This window comes from Apodemus sylvaticus, chromosome 23 (genome assembly GCF_947179515.1).
Source record: "Apodemus sylvaticus chromosome 23, mApoSyl1.1, whole genome shotgun sequence".
Lineage (NCBI taxonomy): Eukaryota > Metazoa > Chordata > Mammalia > Rodentia > Muridae > Apodemus > Apodemus sylvaticus.
In genome coordinates, this window is record NC_067494.1 from 37042031 (window position 1) to 37061854 (window position 19824).

The following is a 19824-nucleotide window of genomic DNA, read 5'->3' on the forward strand; positions in this document are numbered from 1 at the left end:
AACACTCACAGGGTCATGTTCCTTCCTCACAGAGCCCTCAGGTGATAGTTCCCTAAGATTCAGACTGACAAGTTTTGTAGGGGTCTGAAAGACATGTGTGTGTACACACACACATTCATACATACATACACACACATATATACACGCACACATATATACATGTGTGTATATGTGTGCATATATGTATATATGTATGTGTATATACATGCATGCATGTATTTGTGTGTATATGTATGCACATATATACATGTATGTATATAAATGTGTATACGTATGTGTGTATACACATATGTATATTATATATATATACTATGTATATATATATATACACATATACACATATATACACACATGCTACATAAACAACAAACCAAGGCTTTTCTGACCTATGAATCAAAGAACAACTTGCAAGGGTCTCAAAATACAATTGTACATATTTATATGCATGCGTGTGTGTCTGCAGGAGGAGGCGTGGGCACACACACTTCCTTCACAGAGGAAGGATCATCATAGGACATAGACTTACTGGTCCCTGCCTCTCAGAGACACAAAGAGGACCCTAGTGATCTAGTACCCGCCTCGCCCAGCTCTCCAGCCTCCACCTGTGGTCCCACCACAGGACCTGGTTTTCTGCAGAGAAGATGCATTCCCCTCCAGGAAGCCTCGCTGTCTCGCGCTCATCCAAGGGTCTTGACCTGGATGTCTTTTCCTACAGGAGAGCTCTCCCTGAAGCTCCTGCTCACATCTGAGTCAGCCGCCATCCCACCCCCACTCCTCCGGGATGCCTAGGGGCTTGCCTGGGCTCCACACTGCTTGATTCAAAGCATCAAGGAAATAGGGGCCCTTCTTGTCCACTGCACCTGGTCAGGAACATTCCCGATGACAGGTGCTCAATAAATACTGCACAAACCATATTCAAAGTTGATTGGCTCTCTCTCTAGTTGCACCCATGGGCCGGAAACATCATTTATATATGATCTCATAGCATTCTGGCTGCACCAGATAAATCATAGAGACACCGAGGGCAATCAACAGCAATGAGGATTCTCCGAAAGGGTTTGGATCTGGCAATAACAAGTCTTGCCTGCTTAACTGGGACAACGCAGAAGTTAGGTGGCCAGCCAGTTCTTCTCATTCTAAATCCTCCGTTCTAGAACATCGTGTGGAGGGGGAGTGGAGAAAGATCATGTCTCCGAGCAAGGCTCCTTTAAAAGCCACTTGTCCAGAATCACTCGCTAAATTAAAGGCTTCATAAGAGTCTGTGGTGTGCCCTGTGCAGGGGGGTGGGGGGGTGGGAGCCTCCCACTGTACCAGCTATCTCACAGCCAAACAATATAACCTGTCACAGAAGGTGAGACTCCTTCGGGGCTCCGTTTATCTGGGAAGGTGCTTTTCGGTTCTGTTTGTCTTGCTTTTTATTTTCTTTGTTTTGTTTTTCCGGTTCTTAGACAGGATCTCTCTCCCCGCAGCCCTGACTGGTAGGGACCTCCTGGGTCAGCCAGACTTAGAAGCATGCAGTGCACACTGGGTCAGTCCAATTCCATGTGTGTCTAAATAGAACGAACTGATTGCTGCCCGCAACCCACTAACTACTCTTATCAAGTTCATCATGCCCAGAGCCAGGGGCATTAATTGGTTCTCTTACCACCCCAAAGTCAGTGCTGGGCAGCAATTCCCTCCTGCTTTCCAGGGACCCCCACCCCCTCTCAGATCCCCTTTGCTGTTGTTATTTCATGAGTGCGTGTGTCACACTCGTTTGCACACACTCCTGAGAGTGATCCAGTTGTTGGAAGCGGGGTGTGTGTGTGTGTGTGGTGTGTGTGTGTGTGTGTGTGTGCGTGCGCGCGCGCGCATGTGCATCATCTTCAGGAATACCATCAACCTCCTTTGATACAGGGTCTCTCACTGATTCCCCCACCCCCACCCCCACCCCCACCCCTGGGATTACAAGTGCTCACCACCGCACCTATAAGATCCTGGGAGCCGGGTCCTCAGACTCAACGTGCAGCTGTCTCCCAGCCCTTCAGCTCTCCAACTTGTAAGAGAAATCTAAAAGGCCCCAGGCCCTGCACCAGTGTGTCCCATCTCCCCCACCCCTCCCCTGTCCCTTCTCCCCCACCCCTTCCCCGTTTCTTGCCCCCTCACTTGGAGAAGTCGTCCAGGTCCAGTCAGCTTCCTCTAATATACACACCTCCACTAATCCAGACACAGGTTAAAAGGCATCAAAAGTTTAAAACCCACAGTGTTCCTGAGGCTAACCTCTCCCTCTCTTCTACCTCTCTAGCGGGCAGAGAGAGGACTTGTCAGTCAGAACATTTTAGGGATCTCTTCTCACGGCCATACTCTAGCCCTCCAGGGAATCCTACCAGCTTTTCAGGGATATGCAAAGCACAAGCTCTCCCCCTCTGCACCCCCCCCTGGGGTGGCCAGAGCTAGCTACCACCTGGCCTAAGGGTCCTCTTTCAGGTAAAGTGTGTGGACTGAGGCTAACTCTACCTCCCAGCGCCATCTCTATACCTTAAACCATGAACCTGGTACCATTATTTGGCTCTCAACCCTCCAATGGCTCCCCAAAACACTAGTCAAGCCAAAGTCTATTTTACGATCTCTGAGGCACCTCACAATCTCCCATCCCAGCTCCTCCCACCCTCCTCTCACTCTGCTGGCCACACCCTGCCTAAGGGCACTGGTACTTGCTCCCCCCTTCCACCTGTTGGTGGTCACAGTACTCACTGAGATCTGTCTCCGGTTAGCCTGGCTAAAACTACATCTTCTCCTGCTCCTCAGAACCATCAATGGTCCTTCCATACAGGATATATCACATCTCTATGCAATTCATTAACCCAAACAGCAGTCTGCCCTGACTAGACCATCAGCTCGAGAAAGAAAGAAGTTGTAGCCTTGGGCTGGAGAAATGGCTCAGTGGTTAAGAACATTGACTGCTCTTCCAAAGGTCCTGAGTTCAAATCCCAGCAACCATCCATAATGCAATCTGACACCCTCTTCTGGTGTGTCTGAAGACAGTTACAGTGTACTTAGATATAACAATAAATATATAAATAAGTTGTAGCCTTGTGCGCTCTTAGGACACACCTGCACCCAGTCCTTCAGTAAATCCTACTGGCTTTTCAGGATATGCAAGATACAAACTCCTCTCAGGGTGGCCAGAGATACCACCTGGTCTAAGAGGCTTCTTTCACGTGATTATGGATACCATGTGTAAACTGAGGCTAACTCTGTTAGCATTCTGTCGAAGCTCTGGCCAGCACAGCTGTCTGCAGAGGCTCTGTGAACAGGAGAGCCGGTTCTCTGAAGCTTTCTACCTCCTTAGGATTGTAGTGCAACTACACTGTGCTGGCCAGAATGGCTACCTCACTAAGCAACAAACAAGACTCCCTGATCCTTCCCAGAGGCATGGTTTGTCCCTGAGCACCCAGGGCATTTGTGCCTGAGTGTTCTGTGTTCTATTCTGTGGCCAACAACTTAGGACGCACCTATGGGTACAATCCGGGGTGTCTCTCTCCTGTGTATTTCATCATCTGAGTCTGAGGACTCAAATTCCTGCTAACACCCTCCGCCTTAACACATCTCACGTACCAAGCAGCATGACATTTGCATTCATAAAACATGAGAGACAATTAGAGCCCTGTAAAGAGAGGAGGGGCTTTGTCATCCTAAAGGGTAGAATCCAGCAAGACGGTGTGTGCATCATGCAGAATGCACCGCCTCAGAGGTTGGGGGCTCACAGGTGGGCTCACTCTCCAGAACGTAACTTTTGCTAGTGTGAACCCAAACGGGTGTGTATGGTACAGGCCAAGCTCAGGTGTACCTCTTCAGGGATTTTTGGTTGTCTGTATTTTTACTTCTGAGATAAGGTCTCTTAGCTGGGCTCCAGGGCTCACTAATACTGCTCGACTGACTGGCCTTAAGCCTTAGGATCCGTCTGGCCCTGCCTCCTCAACTCTTGGACAATAAGCATACATCCCCATGCCCAGCTTTTTATTTGAGATGAGGATCTGAACTGAGATCTTCATGTATATGGGGTCAACTCTCCTAACCGACTCCTAGTCCCTCTAACACAGTGGTTCTCAACCTTCCTAATGATACAGCCCTTTAATACAATCCCATACATCGTGATGACCCCCCAGCTATACGATTAGTCTAATTGCTACTTCCTAACTGTAATTTTGCTGCTATAAATCACAATATAAATATCTGTGTTTTCCAGTGGTCTTAGGCGGCCCCAGGAAAGGGTCATTTGGTCCCCCTGACCTTTTCAATGGCATCACCACGCACCGTGCTGGGTCTCAAAACCTTGACTTCAAAGTCAGACGCTACAGAGGTTTTGCACTGTTCCCCTGGGGTGTAGCTTCTCCTCAATTCTGCCCTAGTCAAGGGACTCTACTATTCACAACTGGTCCCTCAGCCGCTACCCACACTTCTCCTACTAAGAGCTCCTTACTTCCATAGCCCTGTCCCCACATCTCTCCCGACTTCTGTGTTACTTCTTCATTAGCCATGATCTAAGAGCAAATGTCATCAACAGCAGTGGACCACAAATGTCAAAAAAAAAGACTGAAAAGCATGAACCCAGACACATATTCCCCATGTAGTCCTGGCCCCTACAGAGAGCTCCCATAAGTATCATATCACTGAGCATGTCGGCTGCCTGGAGACAGCGACTGTTCAATTACAATCCTGCTCCCATGCATACGTGCACAGAGATAAATGTGTGCATACAATCTGTACTCGCACATATACTTAAGACTGTGCATCATCTAGACACTTACAGATCAAACTGAAACGTTAAAGCCACCCATAATTTGTCGGGAGTAGTGTAGTGGCTGTTCCTGGTTGTCAACTTGACTGTATCTGGAATTTACTACCATCCAGAATTGGAAGGCTCACCTGTGATCCTAATCTGGAGGCTCAGAGATACAAGTTTCTGACCTGGATCTTGCGTGGAGATCTTGAGGCACAGTGGCTATGAATCTCAGATTAAGACAGAGAGATCTCTGAGTTCAAGGTCATCTGGGATTAAAGGCACAGGTGGCACACACCTTTAATCTGGGACACACCCTCTCCTGGTGACCTACATAAGGACATTGCAAGAAGGAAGACTCTCTCTCTCTCTCTCTCTCTCTCTCTCTCTCTCTCTCTCCTCCCTCCCTTCCTCCCTCCCTCCCTCCCTCCCTCTTCCTCTCCCTCTCCCTCTCCCTCTCCCTCTCCCTCTCCCTCTCCCTCTCCCTCTCCCTCTCCTCCCTCTCCCTCTCCCTCTCCCTCTCCCTCTCCCTCTCCCTCTCCCTCTCCCTCTCCCTCTCCCTCTCCCTCTCCCTCTCCCTCTCCCTCTCCCTCTCTCTCCCCCTCTCCTTTGCCTACTTGCCTCGTGGGACTGAGCAACTGCTAGATCCTTGGACTTCCATCCACAGCTGCTGCTGACCATTGTTGGGGAGTTGGACTATAGACTGTAAATCATCAACAAATTCCCTTACTATGTAGACACTACCCATACATTCTGTGACTCTAGAGAACCCTGACTAATACAAGTAGCCTCAAAACTTTTATCATGGAGGAGTGGTAGGTACTGTAATTTTTTTAAGTCCTGAACTATTTCCTAGTTCAGTTTGCCATTTCAGAGCATTGTGAGAAATGGCTTTGCGACGTTGTAAAAAGGGCTTTGAGACAACTGGTAATTTAATAATCCGATAACAGCCCCACTAAGTCGCCCTCAAGCTTAGAAACGTAACACAACTTAAGTGCCACCTGAAATTTCACAATACAAATAGAAACAGCTCCTGCTGGGGGCCATGATGGCACAGCTGAACCAGAAGAAGGCAAGACCTGAAGTTTCACTGGGCAAGAGCTACCCAGGGGTCTTCTGGGTCCATGCAGGCAAGGGTGATCCACCTAATCAATGCTGACATGCGACCGTGTTGCAGTCTTAGAGGCAATGGAAAACAGGCAAACTCCAATGAACTACAGGCTGCAAAGGGAGGCGCTTAACCCAAGAATTTACCACGTAGGAAGCCAGTTTATTCAAAAAAACAAAAACAAAAGCAAAACAACCAAAAAAAAAAAAAAATACCTACCGTTTTCTTAACATTGGGAAATACCAACCACAAACAGATTTCCAGCTGCTTTCTTTTGAAACAACACAAAACAGAAGTCCAAAGACTTGGGAAGTTCAGGTTTGTAATCAGCAGAAACTGAAGGATGTGTGTGTGTGTGTTTGTGTGTGTGTATGTGTGTTTGCTACAGTCCCCCACCATGCCATGCTGTCTTAAGACTTCAGTTCCACTTCTAACACAGCCTCACCTTACAGTATCTGAGTTTGAGACTCTTCGTGCAAAGCTCATGATCTAGTCTCCAGAGTTCACTCACTCCTGTGTGGCCCTCTCGACGCCCACAGCATCTAACTGATCTGGGTCTATATATATACTGAAACATAAGAGCTTCTTGGACCAGGCATGGTAGCACACTCCAGTAATCCCAGCACTCGCGCAGAGAGACAGGAGCAGGAGGACCAAGTACTGAGTATACCTATCACTGAGCCCTTTTTCTCGACCCCGGGCTGGAGCTGTACCTCAGTGACAGTCTACTTGCCTAGAATGCACAAGGTCCCGTCTTCCATCCTATGCACCATTAAAAAAAAAAAAAAACTGAATAAGTAAATGACTTAAATATTGTATTACACATCCATAATTCTACCTAGAAGAAGGAAGCAACAGGCCCATACAATACCCCCATGTCCTAGGTTTCCCCAATGAAGCAACAGAGAGAACCACAGTCAATGTATACACACTGCACAGGGGGCAGAGCTGCGAGCTGGGCACCCACTGAGGCAGACTCCTTTACCTGTCCCCTGCACACTCACAGAGAGAGCACTTAGGAGCTCAGGCCCATATACTTAAGCACGTCAAAAATCATCCCAGCCGGAAGCGTTCTCCTTGCTAACTGCTCATCATGGCGGCAGGAATTATGCAGAGGATCTGACTAGTGTCATCTATTCCTGTTCAGTCCCTCTGAAAAGAGATAGACTGAAATGTTTCTGGACTTGCAGCCAGGCACCATTAACCGGAAGCCATATGCAACACACCCATGTCCCCAGGTGATGTTGATGCTGAGTAAGCTGTTTCTATGGCAACGGGGGTTAAGCTAACCGGGAGGCTGCAAAGGTAACTTGGCTAGGAAAGGGTTGGCTCACTCAGAAGACAATGGGGAGGGGGACGGGGCAAGGAGAGACGAGGGAAGGGCGAATGGGGGAGGGGCTGGAGGAAGGGACTGGGAGGAGGAGAGGGATAGGGGCTTTGATCAAGATGTAAAGTGAATTTAAAAAAAAAAAAAGGACGATGATAATATACGTGCAGCTGCCAGGCATGGTTTCCTGCTCCCAGAACCCAGACCATCCTGTGAGAATACAAACAAGAATAAACACTTTTTCCCTCCACAGAGAGGTCGGTCTTTACCGGCTGCCTTTGTATAAAGTGCTTCAAGCTGGCTGGGTGCGCACAGTCTAAGCCTCACCACCCCCTCTGTTGTTAGGCATCTCGCTAGTGGAGAAGATGTATGTCCCCGATGCTCAGTCTTTAACTGTTCTAAGCTTCAGGGTAGGCAGAGACCTGCAGAAATGCTGCCCGCAGATGCGTCATCTGTTCACAGTTAGTGACAGGCTCCTGTCGGAATCCGGGTTAAGATGGTGCTGACAGCTCTAACAAGTGCTGGGGAGCCAGGCCCTCCCGACACGGGCAGGGCACCCTGTTCAGGCCTCCTCACCACATCCGCCATGCTCCCACAGGCGTGCTCTAGACTCTCCTGTTGACACTGGGATCTGAAATTACCTCAAGGGGCCAGGGTGATGGCTCAGTCAGTAAGGTGCTTGCCTTGCAAGATAAGGACCTGCAACCTACAGTAAAAACAGAAACTGCCAGGCATGGTGAGATCCCCTGTAATTCCAGCAGGGAACAGACGGGCAGGTCCACAGATTCCCTCTGCCAGCCAGCATGGCCTAACTACCAAAGCCCAGGTCTCAGCGAGAGACTGGCAGATAGATGGATGGATGGATGGATGGATGGATGGATGGATAAGATGGATGGATGGATGGATGGATGGATGGATGGATGGATGGATGGATGGATGGATGGATAATGGATGGATGGATAAGATGGATGGATGGATGGATGGATGGATGGATGGATGGATGGGTGGATGGATGGATGGATAAGATGGATGGGTGGATGGATGGATGGATGGATGGATGGATGGATGATGGATGGATAGATGGATGAATGGATGGATGGATGGATGATGGATGGATGGGTGGATGGATGGATAAGATGGATGGATGGATGGATGGATGGATGGATGGATGGATGGATGGATGGGTGGGTGGGTGGATGGATGGATGGATGGATAAGATGGATGGATGGATGGATGGATGGATGGATGGATGGATGGATGATGAATGGATAGATGGATAGATCGATGGATGGATGGATGGATGATGGATGGATAGATGGATGGATGGATAAGATGGATGGATGGATGGATGGATGGATGGATGGATGGATGGATGGATAAGATGGATGGATGGATGGGTGGATGGATAGATGGATGGATGATGGATGGATAGATGGATAGATCAATGGATGGATGGATGATGGATGGATAGATGGATAGATCAATGGATGGATGGATGGATGGATGGATAAGATGGCTGGATAGATGGATAGATGGATGGGTGGGTGGATGGGTGGATGGATGGATGGATGGATAGATGGATGGATGGATAGATGGATGATAGATGGATAGATCGATGGATGGATGGATAGATGGATGGATGGATGATGGATGATGGATGGATAGAATAAATAAGTAAATAGCAAGGTAGATAAATGTGAAGCACAGCACCTACTATTATCTTTTGGCCAACACAATTAGATTCTCATTCTCTCTCTCTCTCTTTCTCTCTCTCTCTCTCTCTCCCTCTCCCTCTCACTTTCTCTCAGGAAAGCTCTAATGCACAAACACATGCACACATACAAACCCATGTCCCTCCCCACACACATCTGAGAAAATGCATCTGTTCAATTATTACATATTTAAGTTGGAAGCACACATTCTCTCTCAGTTGGAAACACACACACACACACACACACATGCCCCTGAAGCATCAACTTTCCCTGTACTGCAAACTCCTTAAAACAGGAAATAAATTGCTTCCTTTCACTGCAATCCTTTCCTCAGGAAAGCATGACTCAGGTGACCACACTGCCTCCTTTCGGATAGATAACACAGGGGTTTTCCATCAGGAGAGAGACAGTTTCCTCCTCACCCCGAGGAGACCAAGAAACTGGGTCTAAAAGGGAACTTGCCTTCAATTCCCTCCCTGCTTGCCCTCCCCTATTGAGAAGTGAAACATTACATGTTTATAAAAATGTGTTCAACTCTTGCTTGCTGAGAATTTCCCAAAATACCATCTATTCAACTAAAATAGCTCTGTTTTCTAAAGTAAAAATTAGGACAGTCCGGCGGCGGGGCAAAATATTTTCAGTCAGATCTGCCAGTTCCTGTACTCAAATATTTTCAAAGTTTTCAAAGGCAAAGCGTTCTAATTCCTCCGCCTATTGATCTGTGACTTAAAGGCCTGCTTTGTCCCAGTAAACACATCTGCATCTGCCCTCCTGGGCACAGGTTAGAAACCGATCAATTAGCCATTGGATGTCAAAGAAGATGAACCAGGCTAAGTGCATTTTCACAAAAATCGCTATCCAAAGAGGACAAGCGAGTTCAGACACTGGCAGCTCCAGCAGAACGCTCCAGAAAAGGACAACGACGCAACCAGAGCATGTGAAGGCAACAAGACAAAGGGCGAATGACCAGCACACGTGGCAAGACAGGAATCGGGGCAAGGGGAGGCCAGAGGACGCACCTCACCCTGGTAGGAGGGAAAGAACTAGACAGGCGCCCCAATTTCAAACACGGTGTTCAAAGCTCTGAGATTTAAAACGACGGACGGATTGTCTTACACTTGACTTCAGAGTCCAGCATGACCCACATCACAGTCTAAAACAGAATATGGCAACCCGTGGAGCCAGCTGTATTCCAAGTTCATTGCCAGCGCAAGAAGCCAGAGCGATCTCTCAGGAGCCTCATCAGACAAGGCCACAGCCTGGCTTTCCACTCCAAGGACAAAGTTTTCTGGTGCCTGTCCGCGATGCACACACAGCCTGACCTCTTTTCTCTCAAGGTCCCTCCCTGAATCCACCTGGCAACCTCGGCCTTCCTCCTCACAAGTCCACCACCCTTCCTTTCCTCAGCCCCTCCCCTCCCCCCAAGATGCTCACTCACTCCACGGGGCCCTGGCACAAATTGTTCTCTCCCTATTCCGTCCACAGCCAGTTCCTTCCTCTCCTTCACACCTGTGTGGCGTCTTCTCAGAAAGGCTTCCATGGGCACGGCATCCAAAGGAGCCCTTCACCGGTCGCCCGGTCTCCTCCACAGCCCTTGCTCTGTTCTCACTTCACACTTCACACAGATATGGCCTCCTTCTTCACTTGGGTACTGGTCTGCCACATTTATCCAGCTAAGAGCGGCCAAAAGCCTGACCCAGAGCACCACCTGGAGCCAGGTACCTCCTCACGAATCACCAGCAGCCTCCAGAGCCGTAGGCTCCCGTCCCCTTCGGCTTCAGCAAAGTGAAGCTACATTGCAGGAGGAAAAATTTTTTGTCTGTGTCAAATATGTATACATTTATCATCATCATCATCATCATCATCATCATGCAATATAGTTTCAAAATCACTCACATATCTGTTACATTGTATATTATAAATAATCTAATGACCATTGAAAATATAAGGGGCGGACCCACTATATGCAAACACTGTGCAGTTTTTACATGAGAATGAACATCCAGATGCGTTAATATCCAGGAGTCCTAGAATCAAGCCCGTGCAGACAGATGGGCGGTCTCATGCATTAAATTAATTTGAAGCACATCTTTCTACCACAACACAGAATATGGCCCCTGCCACTGAACCATTTTCAAACGAGAAGCCACCCACCCAATCTTTGTACATCCCATTCTTCCCGGAGGATATAAGAGATCCTCTCAAGAAGGGAAAGGGAAGTGACCAGGAATACCAGGGGTCAGGAAACAGCTGATAAGGCCACTTAACTTGCCTCCTGTCCACCAATAAAAAAAAAAAAAAAGGGAGGCTGTCAGGTCACAAATGATTGAGACATGGAGAGGGGACAGGCAGCCACAGGGGTACTGAATATCTAAATAAAAACCATCCATTATATGCCATTCATTCACTGTGAGGCATTATGAATTAATAATAAGTAATAAGCATGTGGATATTTATACACCGCATACCATGCCAAGTGTTCTCTCTGTGCCATATCTTTTCATTCTAACCAAAACCCTAGGTGTTGGTTACGATCTGTCCATTTCCTAAGATGGGACAAGTATAGAGAAAAGCTTGACAAAGTCATGTGGCAAAGCCTTCCAGCCTGTTTGTTACACACAGAATGTGAGTCTGAGTCTCTCTTCAAAGTCTCTGCGTCTTCAGTCCCTCAACTTGCCCAGCCTTCTCTCCCGAAGCAGCTAAGTGAGTTTACTTCACGGAGCAGCAAACAGGCCCAGGACGGCGGCGAGCACTGTTTAAGAGGGTTAAACACATAAGTGCGTTCGTGTGTGATGCTAGCAGTCACATGTGCCAACTGCGTCACTCAGACAAGAAGGGTGGCATTCAACATAAAAGTAAAATTGGTTTGGGGATGTAGCTCAGTATCTAGCATGCCCATCGCTCAGGACTGGATCCCACCACTAAAAAAATAAAATAAAATAAAGTAACACACAGTTAAAGCCAGAGGAGAAATGGTTTATTCCATCACTAACAAAACAGAGCAAAATGAAAACTTCACTAGCTTAGAGACTGGTAGTCAATGTCCCAACTGCTAGAAAGTGAAGCTCCTAATACTAAGGGAGCTGCAGCCAGAGAGAAGGCCTCAGAGAGAAGTCGCTCGCACCTTCCTTCCCACAGTACTGATTAGAAGGAATGGGACATTCAGTCCCAGAGGACTGGCAGAGGAACCAAAGCCTGTCAAGGCGGACTCCGGGGCTCGGCCTCCAGATCTGGGACAGCTCATCTAACTTGCAAAGCCTCAACTCAGCCCCCGCAGCGATGTATGTGAAAGGCCTGTGGAAACACGGCTGAAGAAGGGACCCAAGGAGCTCTCTGCAGAGCTCGCGTAAATGAAACAGGACTTGCTTGTGCAAGAGCAGAAAACGAGCTATAAAGGGGCTGGGGGGGGGGGGGGCTCCAGAGAAAGCAGAAATGAGAGAGAACAAGACAGAAAAGAGAGGTGAAACCACAAAAGCTGTGATGACCACAGGAAGAGGCAGGCGGATGGCCATGATGGGGCAGACAAGAGGAGGCTCTGAAGGCCGAGGCTGCACAGGAAGGGGTGTCCTCCCCATCTCCCACCACAGTCTGAAACCCCAGGGCAGCTAAGCTTAGCACGACACAGACTTCTAAATTTTGAGAATTGTTCTGGTTATTTCCTCCAGGGATGACTTTCAGCATCTCTCCCCTCCAACACACACAACAAAACACACAAATCGCAAAGTCAGCTACAAGTGGCCCCCTCTACATAGTCACAGGGTAGGAGATGCCACAGGCCCCTGATGTCCTATGTACTGCTGAGTCACATGAAAATAATCTTCAGTCACAGTGAACACCCACCCTTCCAGCGCCTCACCTTAAAAAATACAGAAATAAATAAATAAAATCCAAAGTTGTTGTGAGCATTCTCAAAGTCCCAGAGGAGAGAGAGGTAAGGAATCGCAGGGGCTCCTCAGGTACTTTGCTGAGAACTCCCTGCGCTGTTGCTAGGTGATGCTTATCAACAGAAGCCTTAAGGCACACTTCTGCCTTAATGAGTGGCCCAGCCTGAGCATCCTCAAGAGAAGAGTGAGTACTCAGAACTCAAGCACAGGGCTCACGTGAAGACCAGCAACCCGAGGCCAGGGGCCAGGGCCTACCAGCTAAGCGTTCTCAGCCGTGTGCTACAGAGAGGGCTCCTCTAACTGTAAAGAGTACGTGATCTTGTTAAAATCCAGGTTCTCATGTGGTAGGCCTGGAAAAGCCAGAGGAGGTCATGACAGTCTTCGTGGACCCGATGTCAGGTGGGGGTGGGTGGAGGCAGGAGGGCCATTTTAATGTTGTGCTGGCTAGAAGTCGAGTGCTTCTTCTCCCCCCCACCCCTTCCCGAGACAGGGTTTCTCTGTGTAGCCCTGGCTGTCCTGGAACTCACTCTGTAGACCAGGCTGGCCTTGAACTCAGAAATCCACCTGCCTCTGCCTCCCAGAGTGCTGGGATTACAGGCGTGCACCACCACCGCCCGGCCTCTAGTTGAGTGCTTCTTAAAGCAGGGGCCAAGGAGCCTGGGGAGGTGGCTGAAGTGGTGGACGTGCTTGCCAATCAAACACCATGACCCAAGCTTGATCCCCAAAAGCCAAGTGAAAAAGCCAGGCACTTGAAAACCCAAACTAGGAGGCCGGGCGGTGGTGGTGCACGCCTGTAATCCCAGCACTCTGGGAGGCAGAGGCCAGCCTGGTCTACAGAGTGAGTTCCAGGACAGCCAGGGCTATACAGAGAAACCCTGTCTCCGAAAAAAAAAAACAAATCCAAAAAAAAAACAAAAAAGAAAACCCAAACTAGGGAGGCAGAGCCGGGAGAGTCTCTGAAGCCTGCTGGCCACAGCCGGGCTAGCTGATACATGAGCCCAGGTACTGGTAAGATGGCTTGTCTCAAAACACGAGTCAGATAGCACCCGAGGAATGGCATCTGAGGTTGATTTCTGATTGCACGCACACACGAACATGCAAAACACTCACATACACAGACGCAAACACTCACATACACAGCACAGGAAACAAGAAAGGCAGACCAACTGTTCGCCATATTCACAAAAGGCTGATCTAGAACCCTCCTGATTGGCTGTAAGTGCTGCCCCAATGCTCTGATTGGTTGGCAACGGGCAGAGCAGTCTCCCGGGTGGAAACCAGTACTCCTGCATGGCCAGAACCCACCTTAAGAGACCTCGCTGCTGCTCACAGAACAGTTCATGACCTGAAGCTACAGGATGAAGGGAAGGAAGCAATAAAAAAAACATCGCATAGCAATTTATGGCGCACTTGCACAAGATCACACAGACGGAGACAAACCGGGAAGCCAACCGGGCTGACGTTGGTGCCCACGCTCCCGGCCGCTCAGCTCCTCTGACTGGAGAGAGGCATCGCGGTGATGAAGAGATGGAGGGAGGCTTCAAAGCACACACTGCTTGTAAACCCATGAGCCCAAGCAAGCCCTTCTTCCTGCCTCCGTTTCTTTAATATAGGCTAACAAAGGTGCCTACCTCTCTGCTTGGGTGTTCTGAGGACTCAAAGAAGGGTGTCTAAAGCAAGCTCTTGACACGGCACGGACCACATCGTAAATACTTCATTTAATGTTTTTCCAATATGGTGATTAAGAAGACGTTAATATTGGAGCCCAGGAAACCAAAGAGAACCAGAGAAGGGAGTAGACCATATGTCCAGAAAGCAGTTCTGGACATATGGTAAAATGATGAGCCTACAGTTCCTTAGAGTTCTCCATCCCAGTGACCAGAGGCTAAAAGAAAAGGTGCACCCTCAACTGGGCAAAACCCTGGCTCCATTTGCTGTACAGAGAAATGACAGTGCCCAACAGCGTAAGATATCACACTCCAGTTGACCTACAGTGTGAAACCCACCAGCGGCTCCACGGCCTTTTTAAGGCTGGCGACAAACCGTATGCTGGGCATTCCAGGGAAAGGACTGAGGACAAACAGATGCCCCCAGTGCCACCCGCCCACCCGGCCAGCCTCTGAAGGAAAGAGCCCCCTTCACTGTCTGATGGAAGCTGCGACAGTGACAGGGCACTGGCTGGCAGGCAGGAGGATTCTGGCAGGAATGTGCTCCTCATCCAGCCAGATGTGTTCACTCAGTCCCACACGGATGGGGAGCTGCCAGTTCTAGCCGATCACAGCCAAGGGAAGGACAGGGACACTGGGCAAAGAGAGCAGCGTCTCCCTTCTCGACCGCATCGCTCAACAGCAACGTGAAAGCAGAAACTGTGGGCAGAAGTGTATTATAAAACTAGTATTTAAATCAAGTGCTGGGACAAAGACCTCGTGACCTGAGGATACTGGAGAGAAATGAAAATGTAACAACGCTATTTCTACAGCAGAGCTGGCCTGTAGTAGGAGGCTGACTCATGTCCTACTTGAAGTACATCTTATAACTGTAGGTTATGTTCCATGTTCAGTACCATGTGACAGACACACACACTGCCTATCAATTATCTAGACTCCCTTCCTTCCTAAGTATGGCATTCTAACTTTTTTATTTGCTACAGTGTTCCCAACTGGGTGCTGAAAGTCTGGCACAGAGGGAGAGAGCACATGCCTACTGTATGTGAGGCCCTAGGTTCAATTCCCAGCACCACACATATACACAAAAGGCAATCAGCTTCCTCTCCAGCCTTCAGTGCTCATGTGACCATCCTGAGACTGGAACGGGTTTCACAGGAAACTTTTTTTATGTGCACTGGTGTTTTGCCTGCATGTATGTCTGCGTGAGGGTATCGGATCCCCTGGAGCTAGAGTTACAGACAGTCGTGAGCCACCATGTGGGTGCTGAAAACTGACTCTGGAAGAACAGCCAGTGCTCTTAACCACTGAGCCATCGCTCCAGCCCCTCACAGGGAACTAACTTTTCTAAAGAGTCTTGGCTGTCACTGGGTATGATATTAAGCCTGTTTTTCCGGTATGACACAGGAAGAACTTGGAATGGAACAGCCATCTACACTGAGGTACCAGCACACGCTATACCACATATGCCCCACATTGAGGCCAGGATGACAGAAGGCCCTGGGCTGCCCAACCTCACTCTTATACACGAGAAAACTAAAACTCGCAGCTGCTTAGCCCATTGGTTTTCTGTTGTGGGGCTGCCTCTACATGTTGTAAAATTTGAAAGGGAAAAAAAAAAAGTTGTTTGGCTGGACAGGTACCATTTAGAAGGAATTTATCTCATGTATTCTTTCTGACACACTGAGACCATGGAGAATACTTGTGTGCTGATGGCTCTCGTCCACCAACACAGGATATTAATAAATTACATTGTGAGAACACTGTGGGCCTACTCCTAAGTGTGCTGCAGATTCTTGCTGTGTTCTCTGCACACCCTGGGAAGAAAATCCTGGAAAGATGTGGAAAACAGCACCTTGGCCAAACACTATTCACCAAGTGGCTGGGGTTCGCAAATGAGGGTATTTAACTCTGTGCCTCGGTTTCCTCAAGTAATGAAAGAAATAACATCTCCCGCCTCAAAGGCGGTGGTGGTACATAGTAAAATGAGCTGATGCTTACCCGGTACCCAGGCCTGTGCCGAGACTGTTAATATTTACTCGGCATCTATTCATACCATGGTAAAGCTGGCAATGATGTAGCCAAAAGTCAATACTAAAAGCCAGATGGGTGCGTTTATCCGGCACAGTGCATGCTTTCTTGACGTGACTCTGTAATATTGGCGTAAGCACAGGCTGTCAATGCAGCTGATTATAGAGGGTGCTTTTGACAGTGCTCCTAACTGCCACACTCAACCGTCACAGAACAGCAAGGGGTGGCGGGCAATACGTATATGACAAGCTGCTTTTTCCTGGGGATGTAGTTATAAAGAGGGAGCTGGGCAGAGAGACTAGCAGAGACAGCTAAAAACAACCCGCTAGGCAAACAAGTGTCATCTATTATAAGGTCAATAGTACCTGTGCAATGTGACAGCAAGAAACCTTCACTTAATGCATCATGCAATCTGCAAGAACATGGCCTTTTGCCATTCAAGAATTACTCAAGGTCAAATAAGTAGACTTATTTGTGGTCAGGCAGTGGTGGCGCATGCCTTTAATCCCAGCACTTGGGAGGCTGAGGCAGGCTGACTTTTGAGTTCGGGGCCAGTCTGGCCTACAGAGTGAGTTAGTTCCAGGACAGCCAGGGCTACACAGAGAAACCCTGTCTCCAACAAACAAACAAACAAACAAACAAGCAAACAAAAGTATACTTATTTATTTATTTGAAGATTCTAACATAATTTCCACCTTTTACTTGTTTGTTTATGTGTGTGTGTGTATGTATGTATGTATGTATGTATGTATGTATGTAAAGATTCTAACGCAAAGCACCCAGGTCTTCCTAGGATGCTGCCAAGTTGCATCAGAGGTATGAAACCCAGAATGACTGAGCATCCAGGGTCCTGAGCCTCCCACAGCCACTCGCCCAGGGCAGCACAAAAGTTTTTCTAGATGAAAGCAACCTCAACCAAGCCTCAAGGCCAAAGGTACCCCAAAATGTGTGTTAACATTTCTTCCTTTTAAATCAATAATGATAATAGGAGGAGAATTAACATGTTTCTCCCATCTAAGAGAAGATGAAGGGAAAAAAAGAAAAAACAAAGGAGTGAGAGGGGTGCCTGTCTATCTATCTCCTGTGCGCCTGTTACCATTTTTCTGTTACCTTATCAAGTCTGGCAGAGCCACAGGAAAACCAGCGTGATCCTGTCACCTCTTCATGTGACTGGAACAGGACCACACAACACAGATAGCATGTGAGCGAGTCACAAGCCTGAGCCAGGTTACCTCAAACTGCAGAGGCGGTGATTAGAAAACTAAAAAGTAAGCGGCTGGGGTTTATTTTAGTAGTAAATTTTCTCCAAAGTACCATCACACCGATGTGTAATTAAGTATGAAAATGGTTTAATATTTTCCACTCCTTCTTCACACTAAGACTTCAAACACCCTGTGCTCGGCATACCTAGTGCTCGGCATACCTAGTACCCGGCAATAACGACTGCCCACTTGTCAAGGACTTGAGAGCAAATGCAGCTACTGGCTCAGCAGGCTCTGAGGACCCCCCTCAGGGGTGGTGGTACAGTCCAACATGCCATCTGCCTCATCTTGGCAAAGTAGCCGGAGCGTCTCTGCAAGCTAGCCGGAGCACCAGGTACGGTCTTCAGTACAAGTTACACTTCAAGTTAAGGGACTGGGCTCAGAACGACTGAAGTCTGCTGCTGCTGCTAACCATGCGGTTCACCACTCACTCAGCGGGAGTCTCCAAGGCCTAAGCATTCATCCTTTACCCCACGGTTTTACTGAGAGCCCTAGAAAGTCTGAACGATAGAAAAACTACTTCCTAAGACAATCTTCCTGGTTTTCCACCAGAACCAGGGATAATCGTACCTACGCTAGACACTTCACTACTGGGACAGCCCCTTCCCGGGACCTATCTAAAACACTGGCTTGAGAAATGACAGGATGGGGTTTCCATTGCGGCACAGCCATGGGTAGGTGGGTTTGAAAGATGACCTGCACACACCAGCATCACCTACTCCTCAGATCCACTGAGATGAACAAAATCAAAGGCAGAGAGCGCTCTGCTAAGTGTGAATCACACTACAATTCTAGTTGCTTATTCTTCACCTGGAAGACCGGGGGGGGGGGGGGGGGGCGCGGGGTGGATAACTTGAAACAGATGTTGAAAGTGAGGAGGTGGCACCCCTGAGACTCCACTGGTTGATTTGAGTCAACTTTGTACTATTGGAAGAGGACAAAGAGAGTTGAGTACCTCTGGCAACTGTCCCCAGCAATCAGGAGAGAGACAAGATAAAGTAACAGGGACCCTTCTGCTCCTGCTACACGGCCCAGCACCCACTGAGTTTCCTCTTCCTGAGCACTGTACAGAACCGGATTGTATCCCACTCAGCTCCCTCTCAGCGCTCAACTGGCCTCAAAATGCTGCACCCTTGGGGGGGTCCTGGAGCCTCCAAAGCTGAGGCCTCCTGCCTCTGCGGGAGTCCTGGCGCTAGGGTTCTCGCAGGCGCGAAAGCCAGTTCGCCCTCTCCAACCCAAACAAACAGGCTGGGCTGGCCGCAGGAGTCGTCTACCTGCCCAACTGCCGGGTCACACCCGCGGACTGCTCCGGGCCCGCAGCCTTTCCTAGATCCAGGGCCAGGGGCAGTCACCCACACAAAGACGCCTTGTGCCTCTGCGCTTGGCGACAGGCAGCAAGCCCCGGGCAATGTACCCGAACACGGCAGAGAGAGAGAGAGAGAGAGAGAGAGAGAGAGAGCCCTGGCGCCAAATCCCAAGCCCCGCATTCCCAGCCGATCTTCCAACGTGAAGGCCATCCCATAGCTCCCTGGCTAAAATATGGGTGTCCCGTCGACTGCAGACAACGCGCACCCCCATCGAAAGAAACCGATCGGAGCAGGCGCACCAGAAAGGGGCGCACAAGCCGCTCAGCAGAAGTTTGCTTTGTCGCCGGAAGGAGGGGCCGAGCACCCCAGTGCCCAACTCTTGGCCCGCCCCATCTCCCGGACTGTGGGATGCGGGGGTCCTCCAGGGCTCGCTCACCTCTAGTCCAGTCTACCACTTGTTTGGGGCTCCACTTGGTCACGGGCTCCATGGTAAGCAGCTTCACTGCCCGCTGGGCTGGGGAGTCAACGGCGGAGTTCTGCAGCGTGCGCCCGCGGTTGTCCCCCCCTGCGTGTCCCGGGCGTCCGCTCAAGCCTGCACGGCCGTAGTCAGCCGGCCATCGCGCTGCGGCTCAGCGAAGGGAGCGCGGCCCTGGGTCCCTGCGCACGGGACAGCTATGTCCGGTACGGCTGCTCCACGCAGCTACCCAGTTCCCCCCACGCCGCCTTCTGCTACAGCTGCTTCTCCGCAACCACCGCAGCAGCGGGCG

General features: G+C 49.3%; 1 protein-coding gene across 1 annotated transcript in view; it reads right to left on the bottom strand.

Moving 5' to 3' along the window:
- The window catches only part of Cnksr3 (CNKSR family member 3), a 91423-nt gene extending 71838 nt beyond the window's left edge, over positions 1 to 19585 (bottom strand). The window contains exon 1 of the mRNA XM_052169900.1: positions 19494 to 19585. Coding sequence (XP_052025860.1) covers positions 19494 to 19545 — 52 coding nt within the window. The 5' untranslated portion in view covers positions 19546 to 19585. The remainder of the gene's footprint in view (positions 1 to 19493) is intronic.
- Positions 19586 to 19824: the final 239 nt, after the last annotated feature.